This window comes from Carassius auratus, unplaced genomic scaffold (assembly GCF_003368295.1).
Source record: "Carassius auratus strain Wakin unplaced genomic scaffold, ASM336829v1 scaf_tig00016844, whole genome shotgun sequence".
In the NCBI taxonomy this organism is placed as follows: Eukaryota; Metazoa; Chordata; class Actinopteri; order Cypriniformes; family Cyprinidae; genus Carassius; species Carassius auratus.
In genome coordinates, this window is record NW_020524709.1 from 25,956 (window position 1) to 41,481 (window position 15,526).

At 35.3% G+C, this 15,526-nt stretch overlaps 1 protein-coding gene across 2 annotated transcripts; it reads right to left on the reverse strand.

Moving 5' to 3' along the window:
* Positions 1 to 11,122: 11,122 nt before the first annotated feature.
* Positions 11,123 to 14,909, reverse strand: LOC113075323 (corticotropin-releasing factor-binding protein-like). Of its 2 annotated transcripts, none has more exons than XM_026248027.1 (7): positions 14,745 to 14,909; positions 13,964 to 14,057; positions 13,586 to 13,743; positions 12,561 to 12,771; positions 12,190 to 12,332; positions 11,589 to 11,706; positions 11,123 to 11,468 (listed from the first exon to the last, which is right to left on the reverse strand). In XM_026248027.1, exons 1-7 carry the CDS (start codon positions 14,829 to 14,831, stop codon positions 11,314 to 11,316), a joined length of 966 nt encoding a protein of 321 aa, XP_026103812.1. In that variant the 5' UTR covers positions 14,832 to 14,909; the 3' UTR covers positions 11,123 to 11,313. The 2 variants fall into 2 exon arrangements, with proteins under 2 accessions (XP_026103812.1, XP_026103811.1); XM_026248026.1 differs by having other exon boundaries at positions 13,964 to 14,060.
* Positions 14,910 to 15,526: the final 617 nt, after the last annotated feature.

The window sequence follows — 15,526 nt, forward strand, 5'->3', positions numbered from 1 at the left end:
GGAGTCGACTTCAGCCAGGTGTCTAATGCTTCACACGCACACACTGTGATGTCGGCGATGATGCGATGTGATGTAAGAATGATACACGACCTCATTTCCAGAGGCTGTCGATCAACCCGGGTATTTTTATAAAGGACAAATGAAGATCTTGGCAGAGGAACGTGACTGCAAACCTGAGCGCGGAGACACGACCCGTAATATAACGCTTCAATGTGATAAACTGCCAGAGGGCTGCTATTTATGAAACGTCCTTCAGTAGCCGGACGATCGGTGTTACCTGAGACATTTCAGACATGTATAATAATAAATAAATAAATGCTCCACCAGTGCACCTTCTCTCGCTCTCTGGTTGCTTTTACTGTGGATGAATCAGTCATGATTAACCGTGATAGCTAAGATGAGATAATTATCTGTTGTCTCTTAATGGCCTCTAATTCTATTTGTCTTTTCCTCTTCAGCGATTCATCATTGCATCTTGTTTTTCTCCCCCTTCCATTTGTATCCTCTTCCGAAACACCTGAGTGGAAGTTCTCCTCTAGTAAATGACACCTTAATGCTTTAATGCTAGTTTAGATAGTAGTACACATTCCCTATTATGCATAGATGGATATTATGGGTTCCATATGATGCTATGCCACTGAAGAACCAAATTCTGTGGTTCTTTTTATACAGCAAAATACGGTTCTTAATAAAAAAAAGAGCTCTGAGTGCAATCCCGTTGGATTTGTTGCTGTTTCCGCTCTCAGTGAATGAGTTCTGGGAGATGGTGTCTGAGATCAGGCCTCTGCTCCGCTGCATCGGTCTCCAGCCGTCTGCACAAGAGAGATGCTCACGTCAACAGCGGCCTTCACAAAGACAAATCCAGCCCCGTGAAGCTCCGTCTGTTTACCAGTGACAGCGATAAGAGAAAACTAGACGAAACAAGGACGAGCAGAGGAAGCGATTACGCCCCCTCTCGCTCTCCTTCCCAGCGAACATGCCATTTATCACCGCACAGACACAAGGGTCAGACTAGGAGGAGAAGTCACGGTGTGCTATAACAGAGGTGCATGAAAAAGTGTGTGCACGGCCCTATTAAAACTCCACTCCGAGATCCATTTCCGGCGTGTTCCCACAGGACAATCACGATCACAACCCTCATTCGGCCTTATCTAGGAGACTTTCAGACACTTCACTACCTCCTTATCTCTCCTCGCACACCTCCACTCCTCCGTCAGGCATTGCGTCACTCCCGCATCATCCACCGACTCTTCATTAGAAGTGAGTGATATGTCGGAGAGCTGGACGGTTTCATCCATCTCGCCCACACCCATCCTTCCGGACATCTGTAATCGGTTTTAGACCTGAGTTACGGCCCGTCGCTCTTTCTAAAGAAGAGCAGGTTCTGGTAAAACTCACTCTGCGGCCTGTCGCACACACTAGACCGCACAGATGGGTCATTACGCTGTGAGAGAAAGAGTATTTATAGCCAAAAATAATGAGGATTACTCACTTACATGCTATTTGAAGAGCAGAGGAGGAAACGTCTTCAGAATACACACCAACAATGTTCCTGAGACAGAACTCGGCTGATTACACTGATGCTTCTAATTATAGAGTAATTATGGAGTAATTCAGTTTTTTTTATTTTACTGAATCTGTTCTGTTTTTTTTGTATACCATATCTAAGCAGACTTTTTTAACCCTTCAGAGTTCAGACAAGATTAAGAAATAAGTTCAGCTAGTGTGATTTATACGTGACTTATATATAATTGGTTACATTTTAGCTTAACACATAGAACTATTTCTTGAAATTAATTTATTATGTTTATTTTGTTATTTTTTTATTGTTAATTGGCAGTTGCACTTGATTAATTTATTATTAGTTCATCTGTGTTTTAAGGAAATTAATACTTTTAATACTTTTATGCAGCAATGATGCATTGAATTGTTTAAAGTGATAATAAAAGACTTTTACAGTGCAATACTGAAAACTCAGCTTTGATCACAGAAATAAGTTGTTTTAAAATATACTAAAATAGAGAACAGTTATTTAAAATTGTAATATTTCACAGTATTATTGTTTTTATTGTATTCATTTTTTATCAAATAAATTCAGCCTTGGTGAGCTTAAGAGACATCTTTCATTAAACATTAATAAAATAATGATAAACTTTTGAACAGCAGTGTAAATCCTTCATCTTTTAAGCATATTTTGACTGAAAGTAAACTGAATGCTACAGTACTTTATAATTATGCTATTTTTTTCGGTATCAATATGTCAGTAATGTCATACGTTATGCACTAAATATGAATCATTTTGAACCAAATTAGTCTGTAATAAAACTGATTTAAAAAAAAAACATATATAAAATATATTTGAGTTCACATCCAAGTTTTATTTTGTATATAAATTTATTTTGTATAGAAATAAATTTTAAGACTGCCTGTTATCCTTTATAAATGGCATTGGGAGTGTTTGGCTGAATCAGAAGTTACTGAGAAGCAGCTGATGAATCTGATTCTCAGCGTTCAAGCTGAATCTGACACAAACGCGTTGATTTGTTTCACAGATTAAATCAGATGAAGTGCATTTCTATTGATTAGATCTCCTCAACCCCAATATTTTCCCCTGAACAACACTTGTATACGGATGCACTGTAATTGACAACTTTCAAAAGTCCTCTAAAGAAAGCTTCTGAAAGTGACGTGAGGATGATGAGTGTGACGAAGGGGATGACGCTCATCTCTGTGGGGTTTGCCCTCCAGTGGCATGAGATGAAAGCACTTATCAGCGCCACCAACGTCACGTCACCCTGAGTTAGTACCAGTGTCTTTCACACCTTTATAGACTTTCACAGTAGGTGGACTGATGGAGAATGTGTGTGTGTGTGTTGTGTGTGTGTGTATGTGTGAGTTTGTCATGCTGAAGCCAAACGACTCAGAAAGGCTTTGCATCACTCATGGCTTTCAAACGATTGACTGAGTGTCCAATGTTATGCTCAAAATCCCATTCTGTGGACATGAGTGGACGTCACAATAATATCCTTGAAAGCACACACACACACACACCTGAGGCTAATGTGTCGGTTGCCATCTCAGCAGGATTGTGAGAAGGACTTGCTCAAGATGCTCCACTGCAGTGATTTCTGAGGAACAGATTGTTATTCATTTAGCAAAACCATTTTGGCTGCTCTCATTCAGCTAAAGGAAAAAAAAACATATCTTTTTTAAATCTTGACATTTGCTTTACTGTCCTGCTTCCCAGACTTTAGAGTTTCAGTGGCTCTCAACCAAAGTCTGCAGTCAAAAGTCAAAGACCTCAATATGAAATCAATCATTTCTTTTTTTTCCAAATTATCTCAAAAGTTTGGGGCGGGGGGGGTTGTAAAGAATTGATGTGACTGTAAAGACATTTATAATGTTATAAAATATTTTTATTTCAAATAAATGTTTTAACTTTTTAGTCATCAGTCTTGAAAAAAATTCCCACAAAAATATAAAGCAGCACCAGTGTGATTTTATTAATAATGTATACTATTAAAGTTATTATTAATATTTTTAATTAGTTTTTATTTTTCTATTTTCTATTTCATTTTAGGTAAGCTTAAGTAATTTTGCTGTGTTTCTGTGTGTGTGTGTTTTAAATATGTCAAAAAATTGTATTATAATTTTTTTTTTTTTCATTTTTTTTTTTTATACATCAAGTTAAACTATAGCTAGTTGGCAAATAGCTGAACATTTTAAATAAGTTTAGATTCATTTTATTTTATTTCAGTAAAAAATGGTTTTAATTAAAATTTTAGTGAACTGTAATTACCCTCATCAGCACAATCTTTCAACTGTTTTCAACCCAGATAATAATAAGAAATGTTTCTGGAGCAGAAAATCAGCATATTAAAATGATTTTTGAAGGATCATGTGACGCTGAAGAGGAATAAATTACATTTTAAAATATTAAAATAGAAAAGAGTTATTTTCAAATTGTTATAATATTTCACAATGTTAATGTTTTCTACTGTATTTATGATTTAAATAAAATAAGAATAAGAATAAAAATAAGAGACATCTTTTAAAAACGTATATTATACATGCTATTCATATTAGTGCTGTACTATAACTGTACATTAACAACTGCCTTAAATGTTTCTGTCTTTTAGGACTTTTAGGAGATACATCTGAGATAAAGTGGATGTTTAAGTTGCCTCTATGAGTGTATGTGTTAGATGTGTTTAGACACACACTTTATTCCCCCAGTGACTCAGATAGGAAGATGCAGTTTACCGCACTGATAAGACATCACAATGAATGCTGCTTCATTCAGCCGGCAGGAAAGAGTCAGTGTGTTACTCTTGTGTGTGTGCGTGTGTGTGCGTGTATGTGTATGTGTGTGTGTGTGCGTGTGTGTGTGCGTGTGTGCGTTTGTGTTCATGGAGATATGAACAGCAAACAGGAATATAAACAGAGAAACTTGCAAGACCAAGTCTGATAACAACAGATACTGTGAAAATCAAGCTCTGCATCCCAGAAAAACCGGCGGCGTTGAATTTATCTAATTGATCGAACACAGACTTTAATAAAGGACATAAACAAATCCATAAAATAGAGTGTAGTCTCACAAAATTAGACTCTCAGTGATAAAGAACTAACTTGAGTATCTGGTTGTCTCTGATATAAAATGTATATGGGCGAATCTCACAAAACATGTCCACACTAATATAAAAAAATATATATTATTATTATTTATAATTTTATGTTACAGTTTATTTTATATTAATTAAACTGCAGCATATTTATATCAAATGCTGATTTTTTTTTTTTTTTTGCTAGTTATGTCAGATCCCTGAATGGGAGTAAATGTTGAAATTAAATATTATGTCATATGTTTATGAGTAAGATGAGAAAATGGGTAAATTGTTAGTTTTTAATATTCTGATATGTGAGATTTATGTGAGATTGTACATTTTAAAATTAATTTATTTTAAAATATATTTTCTTCTTTTTTGCTTGTTTATTAGTTTTTGTTTTTGTTTTCTATTTAATATTTTTATTTTTATTTCAGTTTTAGCTTTAGTAATTTCGTATTTCAACTTAATCATATATATTTCAGTTAGTTGCCAACATTTTCTTAATAAGGTTTATACCTATGAGTTTTCATCTCATATTTACATTTACAGTTATTTTTGCTTTATTTGAGTTAATGAAAATATTTTGAGTTTTATTTTTAGTTAACACAACACTGACAGTAAGTTAAAAAAGGACATTTACTTAGATAACTAATTATAAGTTAATAATTCAACTAATAATTCAAAACGTGCAACCACTGTCCACAACTGAATCAAGAAAGATTATTATTTAACATTTATATAATATAAATATATAATTATAATATATAATATATAATTATATAACATTTGCAGTGCATAATGCACTTTTAAAATGTTTTCTCAGTGGTGTATCCCTAAAACTCTTCTTAAGATTCAGTGATATTAAAGTAACAAAATGACAGTAATCGGGATTGTTTGGGTTAAATTTTATTGGGTTGAAATACCCAGACATATTCTTAACAGGCACTATGAGATCCAGCGCATCCTTCTGCTTCTCTGCGGAAGGATTTGAACAAAAAGTGATCCAGATGATGTATTAGACGGCACTAATGGTGAGTTTCACGCTTAAAGAAGTGGTCTCTCATTATGGCCAAGAGTGAATATCTTCCTCGCAAGCGTGAAAGTGGCTCTATGTCAAGAACAAAGACGTTCTGATTTCCCTTTTTGCAATCTCCCATCTCAGTGTTTTGGATCCATTAGGTAGACCCGCTACCCATAATACTTTACGAGGGACTGTGATTGTGGTGTGTACGTGACATCATTAACCCTGCATCATAGCATCATAGTGTTAACATTAGCTTTGCTTGTTCCAGTTTGATAATCAGGACACGGTCATAAGCCTAATCATACACAAATAAGTCCTCTTTTCATCTTTTTTCTTCTTTATCTTCATCCTCGCAGCATCTCCCGGCCTCTGTTTTGTGGTATTAGTTGGCCGAGAGAGCATGCTGAATTTCTGCCATTTTATATTAAATTGCCCTCTTAGATTCAAGATTTCTTTGAAATGAAGTCTTTCATAAGGCAAACCCAAGGACAAAATAAGCTCAAACTATGTTTGGTACATGGGTGAGTACTTCTGAATCAAACGGTTTTCTCTCAGGGCTCGAAGCATTTCAAAGAACATACAGTGAATTCTGAGAAGCTTGTAAGATGCGGGCTGATGGTGTCAAGGGTGACATCTGATTGTTATTGTGGCCATGCATCTGTCCCGGCTGCTGATGTAGTACTTTAAAATGACATAACCAGATATTCTGTAGCCTGCTAATCAGGTTCTGCAATGTTCATTTGATTGTCTTTGCTTAAACAGAACAGAGTGAAGCTGATGGAGGGAATCAGAAATCATCAGAAGAGTTTCAGTCATCATGTGTTCAACTACAGAAATGAGCAGTTTCGACTTAATTACATGGCTCTCTGAAATGCTTGATTCTGATTGGTCAGTAGAGTGTATTAGTGCATTAAAGTGAATCAGAACATTACAAAATTTGATTTGGAGCAGAAATGAGGAAAAGAACTACAATCCCATAAACCATTGCAAATGACATAAGTTGTAGATTGTATATAGAAACAATATATTTTCCATTTATTGAATTTTTTTTATATATATATATATACACACATATACACACACACACACATATATATATATATATATATATATATATATATATATATATATATATATATATATATATATATACATAAAACAACATGAGAGCATGGAGAGACATCACTTCCACCTCTTACTGGTGGAATTTTCTTTAAAGCATCATGGGTAATATAGTTTTTCACCAAGGATTCTGCTGTTAAACACAATCATTTTAAACATAAGCTGAAATAATGCAAACTGATGGCTTCAAAAAAAGCATAATGCCATCGCTCACAGCAGGTCTGTCTATAAAGTTTTATAAGATCTCATTAAGAATCCATTTCATGCAGAAAATGATTGCAATTTTTACTTCCAGAACCCGACTGCTGCATTCTATTACAAGGCTCTCTGAAATGCTTTATTCTGATTGGCCAGTCACAACGCTCCGAGGTCCGAGTTATTCTCTGACTGCTGTCGATAGCAGAGCTGTTTCATGACCAGTCATTCGTGCTTCTTTCATGTCTCTTGTATCACACCGTGGACAATGTTTGTTTTTTTTTTTCATTGTGGAAGCTTTACGATTAAAAATATTTAAACTCAAATCAGGCAAATTTTCTTCTTGAATATCGTAGCATCTCAAACAATGGGTTGCTTCTCAAATGGAAGGACACATCCTTGTAGACTGCCACATATAAAGCTCCGTCGAAGGATGTCTCAGTTTGAAGGATTCTAATTAGACAGTCTTGCTATGACCACGTGGGCACAAACCTTATGACACAAGCATCTCACAGATGCACTCTAGCCTCTAAGTCTCACAAGGTCTGGGCTAAGAAAGACGCATCCTTGGACGTCCTTCCAATTGAGAAGAACCTTTTATTTCTCCTTAGCTGCTCATGCTGCAGTGCATTGTGGGTCAGGAGTGTAGCAACATTTCATTAAAAAAATAAACATGCTACAGACTAATTCTAATAGTTAGAATTTCCATTAAAAAATTAGATAGGGTAAATGTTATGTTGACTTTGAAACTAGTTGCATTTAAAAAGTAGGCTTTTATTTGCAATTCATTTGGATGGCATGACATCTATTTAGTAAAACGCTCAGATTTTGTTTTGTCATTTTACAGTTTGATTTGATCACTTGACCAGTTTTTCAACACTCTATGAGTTTGTTGTTCTGAAACCCAGCTATATTTCCGCCTGTGCTCCAGCATCTCTCAATGCAGCTCTCTCCCTCAATCTCAATTTCTCTCTCTCTTTCTCTCTCTCTCTCTCTCCATCTCTTTCTCTCTTGCTCATTCACCCTAACAATCCCACGTGTGGCAGTGGTGGTGTAATTTCCACCGTTGGCTGATTTCTGCGTTGATGTGCGCAGTAGGGGACAAGCGCAGCTGTGCTTACCTCATTGTGCGCCCTGCTGGGATTCTCAGTTCGTTATCAATTATTCTGCTAAACTCTCTCTGGAGCGTGTGGTTCCGACCGGGATAATGTGAGCGCCAACCTTTAATCAAGCATGAGGCGACCCGTTTCATCAAATCACACAGAAATGAAATATTATTTTAACACACAAACATTCACATTTCATTCATAAAACATTCTGTCCGAATGTTTCACACAACATACACTGAATAAACTTACAGCTGTCTTTTAGTTGTGAAATGAGATTAAGAGTTGTTTTTGATCTAGATAATGCCCTTACTTTCTTCATACAGATATACAGTCACAAACACATAGACATCATGTTAAAACTGTGTCTTACAAACTAATTTGGCCAACTAGCAGTTACCCAAGGGGCAATCAGTCTTACTTTTTGGGATCACATTAGACCAAACTATGTAACTGCATTAAAAAAAAGTTATAACCAGTCTTGAAGAAATGTATTTTAAAACATTTTGAAACTATAGTCTAAGTAGTTTATGCAACCCGCCACTGGTTTTATACCCGGGTTAGCAATTAATAACAATCAATATTCATAATCTGATGTTTCCATTGATCTATATAATATCTCTATTATAGATTAGTGGATGTTTCACACTTTACATCCCTGATTTGCATATTTGGGTTGTCAGTGTCATTGATTGGTTGCGTTTTATTCACCCCCCGAGGCATCCCAGGTGTATATGACTATCTTCTTTAAAACAGATCCAGTTGGAGTTATCCTTAAAATTGTTTTTGATCTTTCAAGCTCATTGCAGTCAGCGAGTGTTAGATTCCTTTACTCCAAAAGAAGTTAAATAAAAAGCGCCCTTACACAAAAAAAGTGTCTTACACAGCTCTGGGGGGTGAACAAAGGCGTCCTATGGTGACTCGGTGTGTTTTTGTAAGAAAAATATCCATATTCAAAATGTAATAATCACTTTAATCTAGCGTGCGCCAACAGATTTACACATAAGCAGTTCCGGGGAAATGAAGAAATTGAGGTCAGCATTGTGCATGTTCTGTTGAACCTCGTGAAAACCAACGTTTGTTTACAAGATCAAAATAATAAAAGTTTCCTTACTTTAGCAAAGCAAAACAAGTCTCCTCTTCACTTATATCAATATCCTTTGAAATTCTTCTTTACAAAAATCCTCATTTTGTACTTTTGTATTTAGTGACCCCTGTTTTGTTTCGATCTCTCTGCTGCGTTTCCACATGCGTCACTTCTGAGCGGTGCATGCGCAACATTGACCTCATACATCATTCCCCCGGATTTGCTTAGTTTACACCAGTGAGTGCAAGCTAGATGAAAGTAATTTTTTACATTTTTGAATATGAAATACATCAAATTTATATATTAATACACATAACATTTACACTAAACCACTAAGTCACATCTAAAACATTGTTAAATCAGTATAAAATATTTTATAATTACTTTGGGTGAACTCTTCTTTTAAGCACAGTCACTTCTTTAAGTTCCTATTTTGAGGGACGGTCGAGATGCCAAGGGGACCTTGTTGATGCCTGGTGCATGCAAAAGAAAGACGTGTCTGAACATCGTCCTCCATCATAGGACAAATTTGACAGGATAAGGCAAAGCCGAACTCCTCTGCTGTCATGATGTGAGCAGGTTGTCAGCGATGATGATGAGCATCATACAGTATGAGAGTGTGACGATAATACATAAATCAATCTGTTGATTTAACAATAGTGATTAAGCAGTCCGTTTGATTTAGGTCAGCAGTCTTCATGAAGAGGTTCAATTGACTAGAGCTCATTAAATTTATAGTCCTGTATTAGGGCTGCACAATTAATTGAATTTCTAATTGTGATTTAAACTATGGATGCCATAATTGGCAATTAGTTGTTCAAAGTCCACTTATGTTTAAAATGTATTTTTGTCTTTCTACAGGTTATCTTAAGGGGTTTTAATTTTAGTTGTAGTATAACATGTTATATATTATAATATATATAATATTTTTTTATTTTTTTATTTAAAGAAGAAACCAATGTATAGTTGACATTTGAGGTCTAATACAATAGAAAAGTAATAAACGTTTTTCATCTGAAAATATGGCATGCGGTTGATATAACAAAGATATAAACATCATTTAATGTAAATTGTGATAATCGTAATTAATGATCACAATTACAATTTCAACAGAATAATTGACAATTATGATTTATTTTCATAATCCTGCAGCCCTATCTTGTATAGTCATGTAGAGTTTGGATGTTATTCAAAAGATTGTGGTATTTAAATTATGAAAATGTCTTTCGTTTTTTTACTAAAATTGCTAAGTAATAGAGACAATCACAGAAACGTGACTGATGCAAGAGTGCTTTGACATTTAACTTATATTCTCAAGCTATATTGCTTTTTAGCACTTTATGACTGCTTAGATTGTTTCTTTTGCACATTATGTTCTGGCTTAAAGGAATAGTTCACCCCATAATTCTCATATTTTTGCTGGAAGCAAAGGTTTGAAGTTTCTTACAAAAATGCAGCTTCTCCCTTCACAAGATTTTAATTAATGGAATGGCTTAATGTGGATTACTATGATGTTTTTATCAGCTGTTTGGCTGTTTGGACTTTCATTCTGACGGCACCCATTCACTTCAAAGGATCCATCGGTGAGCATGCGATGTATTGCTAGATTTCTCCAAATCTGTTTAGATGAAGAAACAAACTCATCTACATCTTGGATGGCCTGAGGGTGAGTACATTTTCATAAAAATCTTCATTTTTCACTTTAATGACAGATCAAAAAGTAATTTGTGACAACTAGTTTGCTTCACCTTACAAAATGAGTAGACTAGGATAAATGTTAGTGTTTTCTAGTGCAAAATCAAAAATTACTGTAACCAGAGTTTGCTTTGCTCATGTTTACTGATTTTATTACAAAAGCTCTTTAATACAGATAAATAATGACAATTACATTTGTCCTACACAGTGGATTTTTTAAAACTTGTGCAGTACCGCTCCAGTTTTTAAAAGGGTGCTTCAAAATGAAACATGCTGAACAAAACGGTGATGTGCATCAACACAAGTACAAATTTTATTTAAACATCAGCCACAGATCTTACAAGTTTATGAGATTAAAAAGAACAGAAGTGTCAAATGAAAAGATGAGGCAAAAAAATAAATAATTTTTTTAATAGGGAAATTATACAAAGGCTCAAACTGAGTTAATCTGACATCCCCCTGAACAGAGAGAGCGTCTTATGCTCTTAAACACACGTCTTCAATGCTGTTACCCTTCATCTGCTGAAGCTCTTGGTGGCCCAGTAGCCGATATTGGAAACTAACTCGATTTATGAACTTCCCGCTCGACACCATTCTGACCACAGTGTTATCACAGCCGACCTTCATTTGAGCTGATGGGAAGAGAGATACGGTATGGAGAGGTTTATGAGATTTTTTGCACGCTAAATTGCTTAGCACGGTTACTGCTAGAACCAGTGATGATGCACAACAGATAAAGAAGGAATGCTCACCTGGTCCGTTAAAAGAGTAGCAGAGATCTGCCATAGGGTACATCTTGGATGTGTCCATGCCGTTTCCACCCAGAAGCTCCACAAAGTCTCCAGAACCGGCACAGCCGAGAATGGACCGCTACATGGATAAACCATTCAGTGGCTTTATATCAACTAATATATTTCGAAAGATATCAGTTCAAAACAGCTTTACTCAGTTCAAAGATTGTTAAACAAACTCTATTTCACTCTATTCTGTCTCTGTTTGTTGTTCCGGACACCCAGCCGTAGGTTAACCACATAAACGTTTATAAAGAAAATTGTAAATAATATTTATTTTATTTTGTTTTCTAAATGCTATATTTGTAAATAAAATGTATGAATTCATATGTATTATTTATTTATTTATTTATTTTTACTTTTGGGAAAGGCTGGTTTTGTTACTTGAGATCATTTCTTGGCCAAAACTAAGCTGTACTTTGAAATAGTGAAATTGCTAATTTAATGTATTAAGTTGTGTTTATTAAATAATATTTCTTTATTTTATTGTCATTTATTCATTTTTATTTTGGGGAAGGCTGGTTTGTGCAAATGATGCATTTCTTGACCTGGAAATGCTCACCTTGAGATCATTGTGTTGGCCGAGATTGAGCTCTCCGATCTGGATCTCCACTGGATAGATGATGGAGAAACTGCAGTTCCTGTGCTGCTGTGGAATGATCATGGTGAAACTGCCCTCTGGGGTCTGAGAGACAACATTACAGGCTGCAAAAAGAGAGAGAGAGAGAGACAGATGGTTGACCATCAGTATCTTGCATGTTAAGCTTCAAGCGTGGTTTCAGCATGAGCCATATGTCATTCAACTAACAGTATAAATGCTCCGAACCTTCAGGGAATTAGTGACATTAGTTTTCAAGTTCATCGGTACTGCAGAGAGTCATATTATACATAATTTCCAGGGTCATTTTTGTATTTGTGTGGATGTGCACTTACGGAACGGATTGATGAGTTTGCGGAACGTTACTGTGAAGCTGCTCCCTGATTGGTGGAGTCTGAAGAACAGCATGGCGACATTCTGAGACGAGCGTACGATCGGTCGAGTCACTCCAGTGTCGCAGTAATCAGAGTAACGCTTGTACAGAGGAAGAGGATGGTCCTGTGTGCTGGGAAACTTCTCGCCCTTCATCACCCAGCCATCAAATACCTTAAAGATAAAAAAGTTGGCTTTTTAACACTTTTAACACCATTCTACTCCGCTCATCTGCATTTAGTACAACATAGCCTATTAAATAATTTTCTAAGTTGTAAATGAAGATTGTAGGAGTACGTTTTACAAGAACATATGAAGTTTTTCTACTTCAAAAATGTAATGTTTAATTCATTTGTTACTTGCTGTTTCTTATTCACTAGCAATTTCTGAGTGACAATTTTTCAATGCAGATCCTACACCATTTTTTTTTTTTTTTTTCAGAGTAGGCTACTTCATTTTTTCAGTTCAAGTGAACTGTCTTGAACTCTGTTTAGTTCAGGTCAGGTTCAGTTTATATAATTCCCTACCGTCTCCCCCGCTTTTCAGGTCTGTTGAGTTCATGCCAGTTTTGTTTCACAGCTAATAAATTACATTAAATTTCCACATTTCATGTCCGTTTCATTGAGCAGGAATTAATTCAGTATGTTAACTTCAACTATATGCCATGTGGGTTTTTCAGTCCAATTAAACTTCATTAATTTCAATGACATTTGCTTAATTGGATTTTTAATTCAGTTTTTAGAGTGGAATATGTTAGCTCATTGTATGTAGCTAAACATGCTTTCTGTTGTAGGGCCTGGCTTAAAATGACATGACGTGATCTTTTGCCGCCCTGATATAACCTGGCTTTAGTGTACCTACATTCACAGTTCGAAAAGGTACAGATTGACACAAACATACCAATTTTTTTATTATTTATTTTTTTCATACTTAGAACCGAATAAGTGATTGTAATACTAATACATTACATTTTGTAAATAACACTCACCTTTATGAAATCTCCTCCTCTGCAGTCGATGTTGACCGAATCATACTCGACGCTAATGATGTCACTAGGCTCGCCGATGAAAAACACGGCGCAGTTTAACTGTGGACGTTCTGCTGTGAATGTAAATTGACCCTCTACGGCCACCATGTCCAGACATCCTGAGGGACACGGAGGAAGATCAAGACAAGAAAGGTGAAAAGATGGATGCATAGCCACTCTTTAAATATCAATTAGTGCCATAATGTGCTACCATATCGATTAAACGGTTAAAAAAAATCAACTTATTAAAACACATGTGAAGTCAACATCTTGATATAGATAATTAATTTATTATCCATGACGTGTGTCTTTTCCCACAGGTTTTCTGATGTCACTCACTGAGCGCTCGGCGGTACACAAACTCCTCCGGTAACTCTCGCTTTAGTTCAGAGCTGAGGAGAGATAATAATCCTTCCGGGCTGATCTCGTTATCCTGCTAAAACAACAATAAACAGGACATGGAAATGACTGGAATTAGAAAAAGCTGTCAAAATACAAAAATATAAGCAATTAGGTTTGCATTTCAATCAGTGGTGCTCAAGGATTAGGATTTTTAGGGCTTCTTGGATTCAAAACAACTTGTTCTTAAATGTTCTTAAAGTAACATAGGCTTTCACATAAAGAAATAGGCTTTGCACACTACATAGAAATAGGCAATAATATTATACAAATACATATTTAAGCACAAATATTTAATGCCAAAGCATATGTGGGCACTTGCAAGGATCTATTTCCACTTGATCGGACACTTATAATGATTTCCACTGGTGTCACCCATATATATATATTTTTTAAATAAAATAAATAAATAAACGAAAAAAAAATTGCATTGAAAAAAACCCGTCAATTTAGACATTAAACAAATGCATTAGTTTACGTTTTGTATATGCTCACAATAAATTGTACGATAAAAGTTGCTCGTACAATTCTATATTAAATATAGGCATTGTTATAAAATGTAAACATTCTATTGTAGAATGATTGTTAAAGCCAAAGCACCAATAAACACACACAGAGCTCACAATAGACACATCGAAAGTTAAATATAAAGCTCATTATTGTGTGTGTGAGTGTGTGTGCGTGTGTGTGTGTGTGAGGTGAGCAGGTGTGAATATCTCACCTGTATGTCCAGAAAGCGCGCGTGTCCCCGGAGAGCCGTGACGCTCAACAGGAGGAAGCACAGCTGTGCGCGCGAAGTGCCCGACATGTCCGCGAAGATTTGCGCAATAAGAGAAGAATTCCGAGATCTCCCGACCAGACTGCTCCTTTTATACCCCCTCACATAAATGGGGTGGGGGCTGCCTGTATGGATCAATTTATGTGAGTCCGCGAGACAGAGAGAGAGAGAGAGAGAGAAAGAAAGAGAGAACAGATGCGTAATGTTTATTCTACTTTGTCTAGTTCTCTTTGAATAGACTAGTAAAAATAATCGTTGAAGTAAAATTTTCAGTTATACAAAAGCCAAAAGGGAAATTGTAGCAGGCTGAGAAAAGAAATGTCACTACAGATTCGCCATAGAGTCTCAGCTACTAATATGTAAGTGCCATAGGCTATTTTATGAATATGCAGTTAGCAATCTTCCAGAACAATAAAAAGTCAATAAAAGTAGAGTTGTTTTTAAACGATTATATGTATATATATATATATATATATATATATATATATATATATATATATATATATATATATATATATATATACATACATATTGTGTGCATCTATCTATCTATCTATATGCTGTATATAATAGTTCTATGTAATAATTTATAACATGTAATCTGGATTGCATAATCAGATGTAGAATCTAAAAAAAAAATATTTAAATGAATTTATATTTTATGTTATAAAATATTTATAATCAGATTCCAGTTACATTTATGGATTGTATTATATTATTCACAC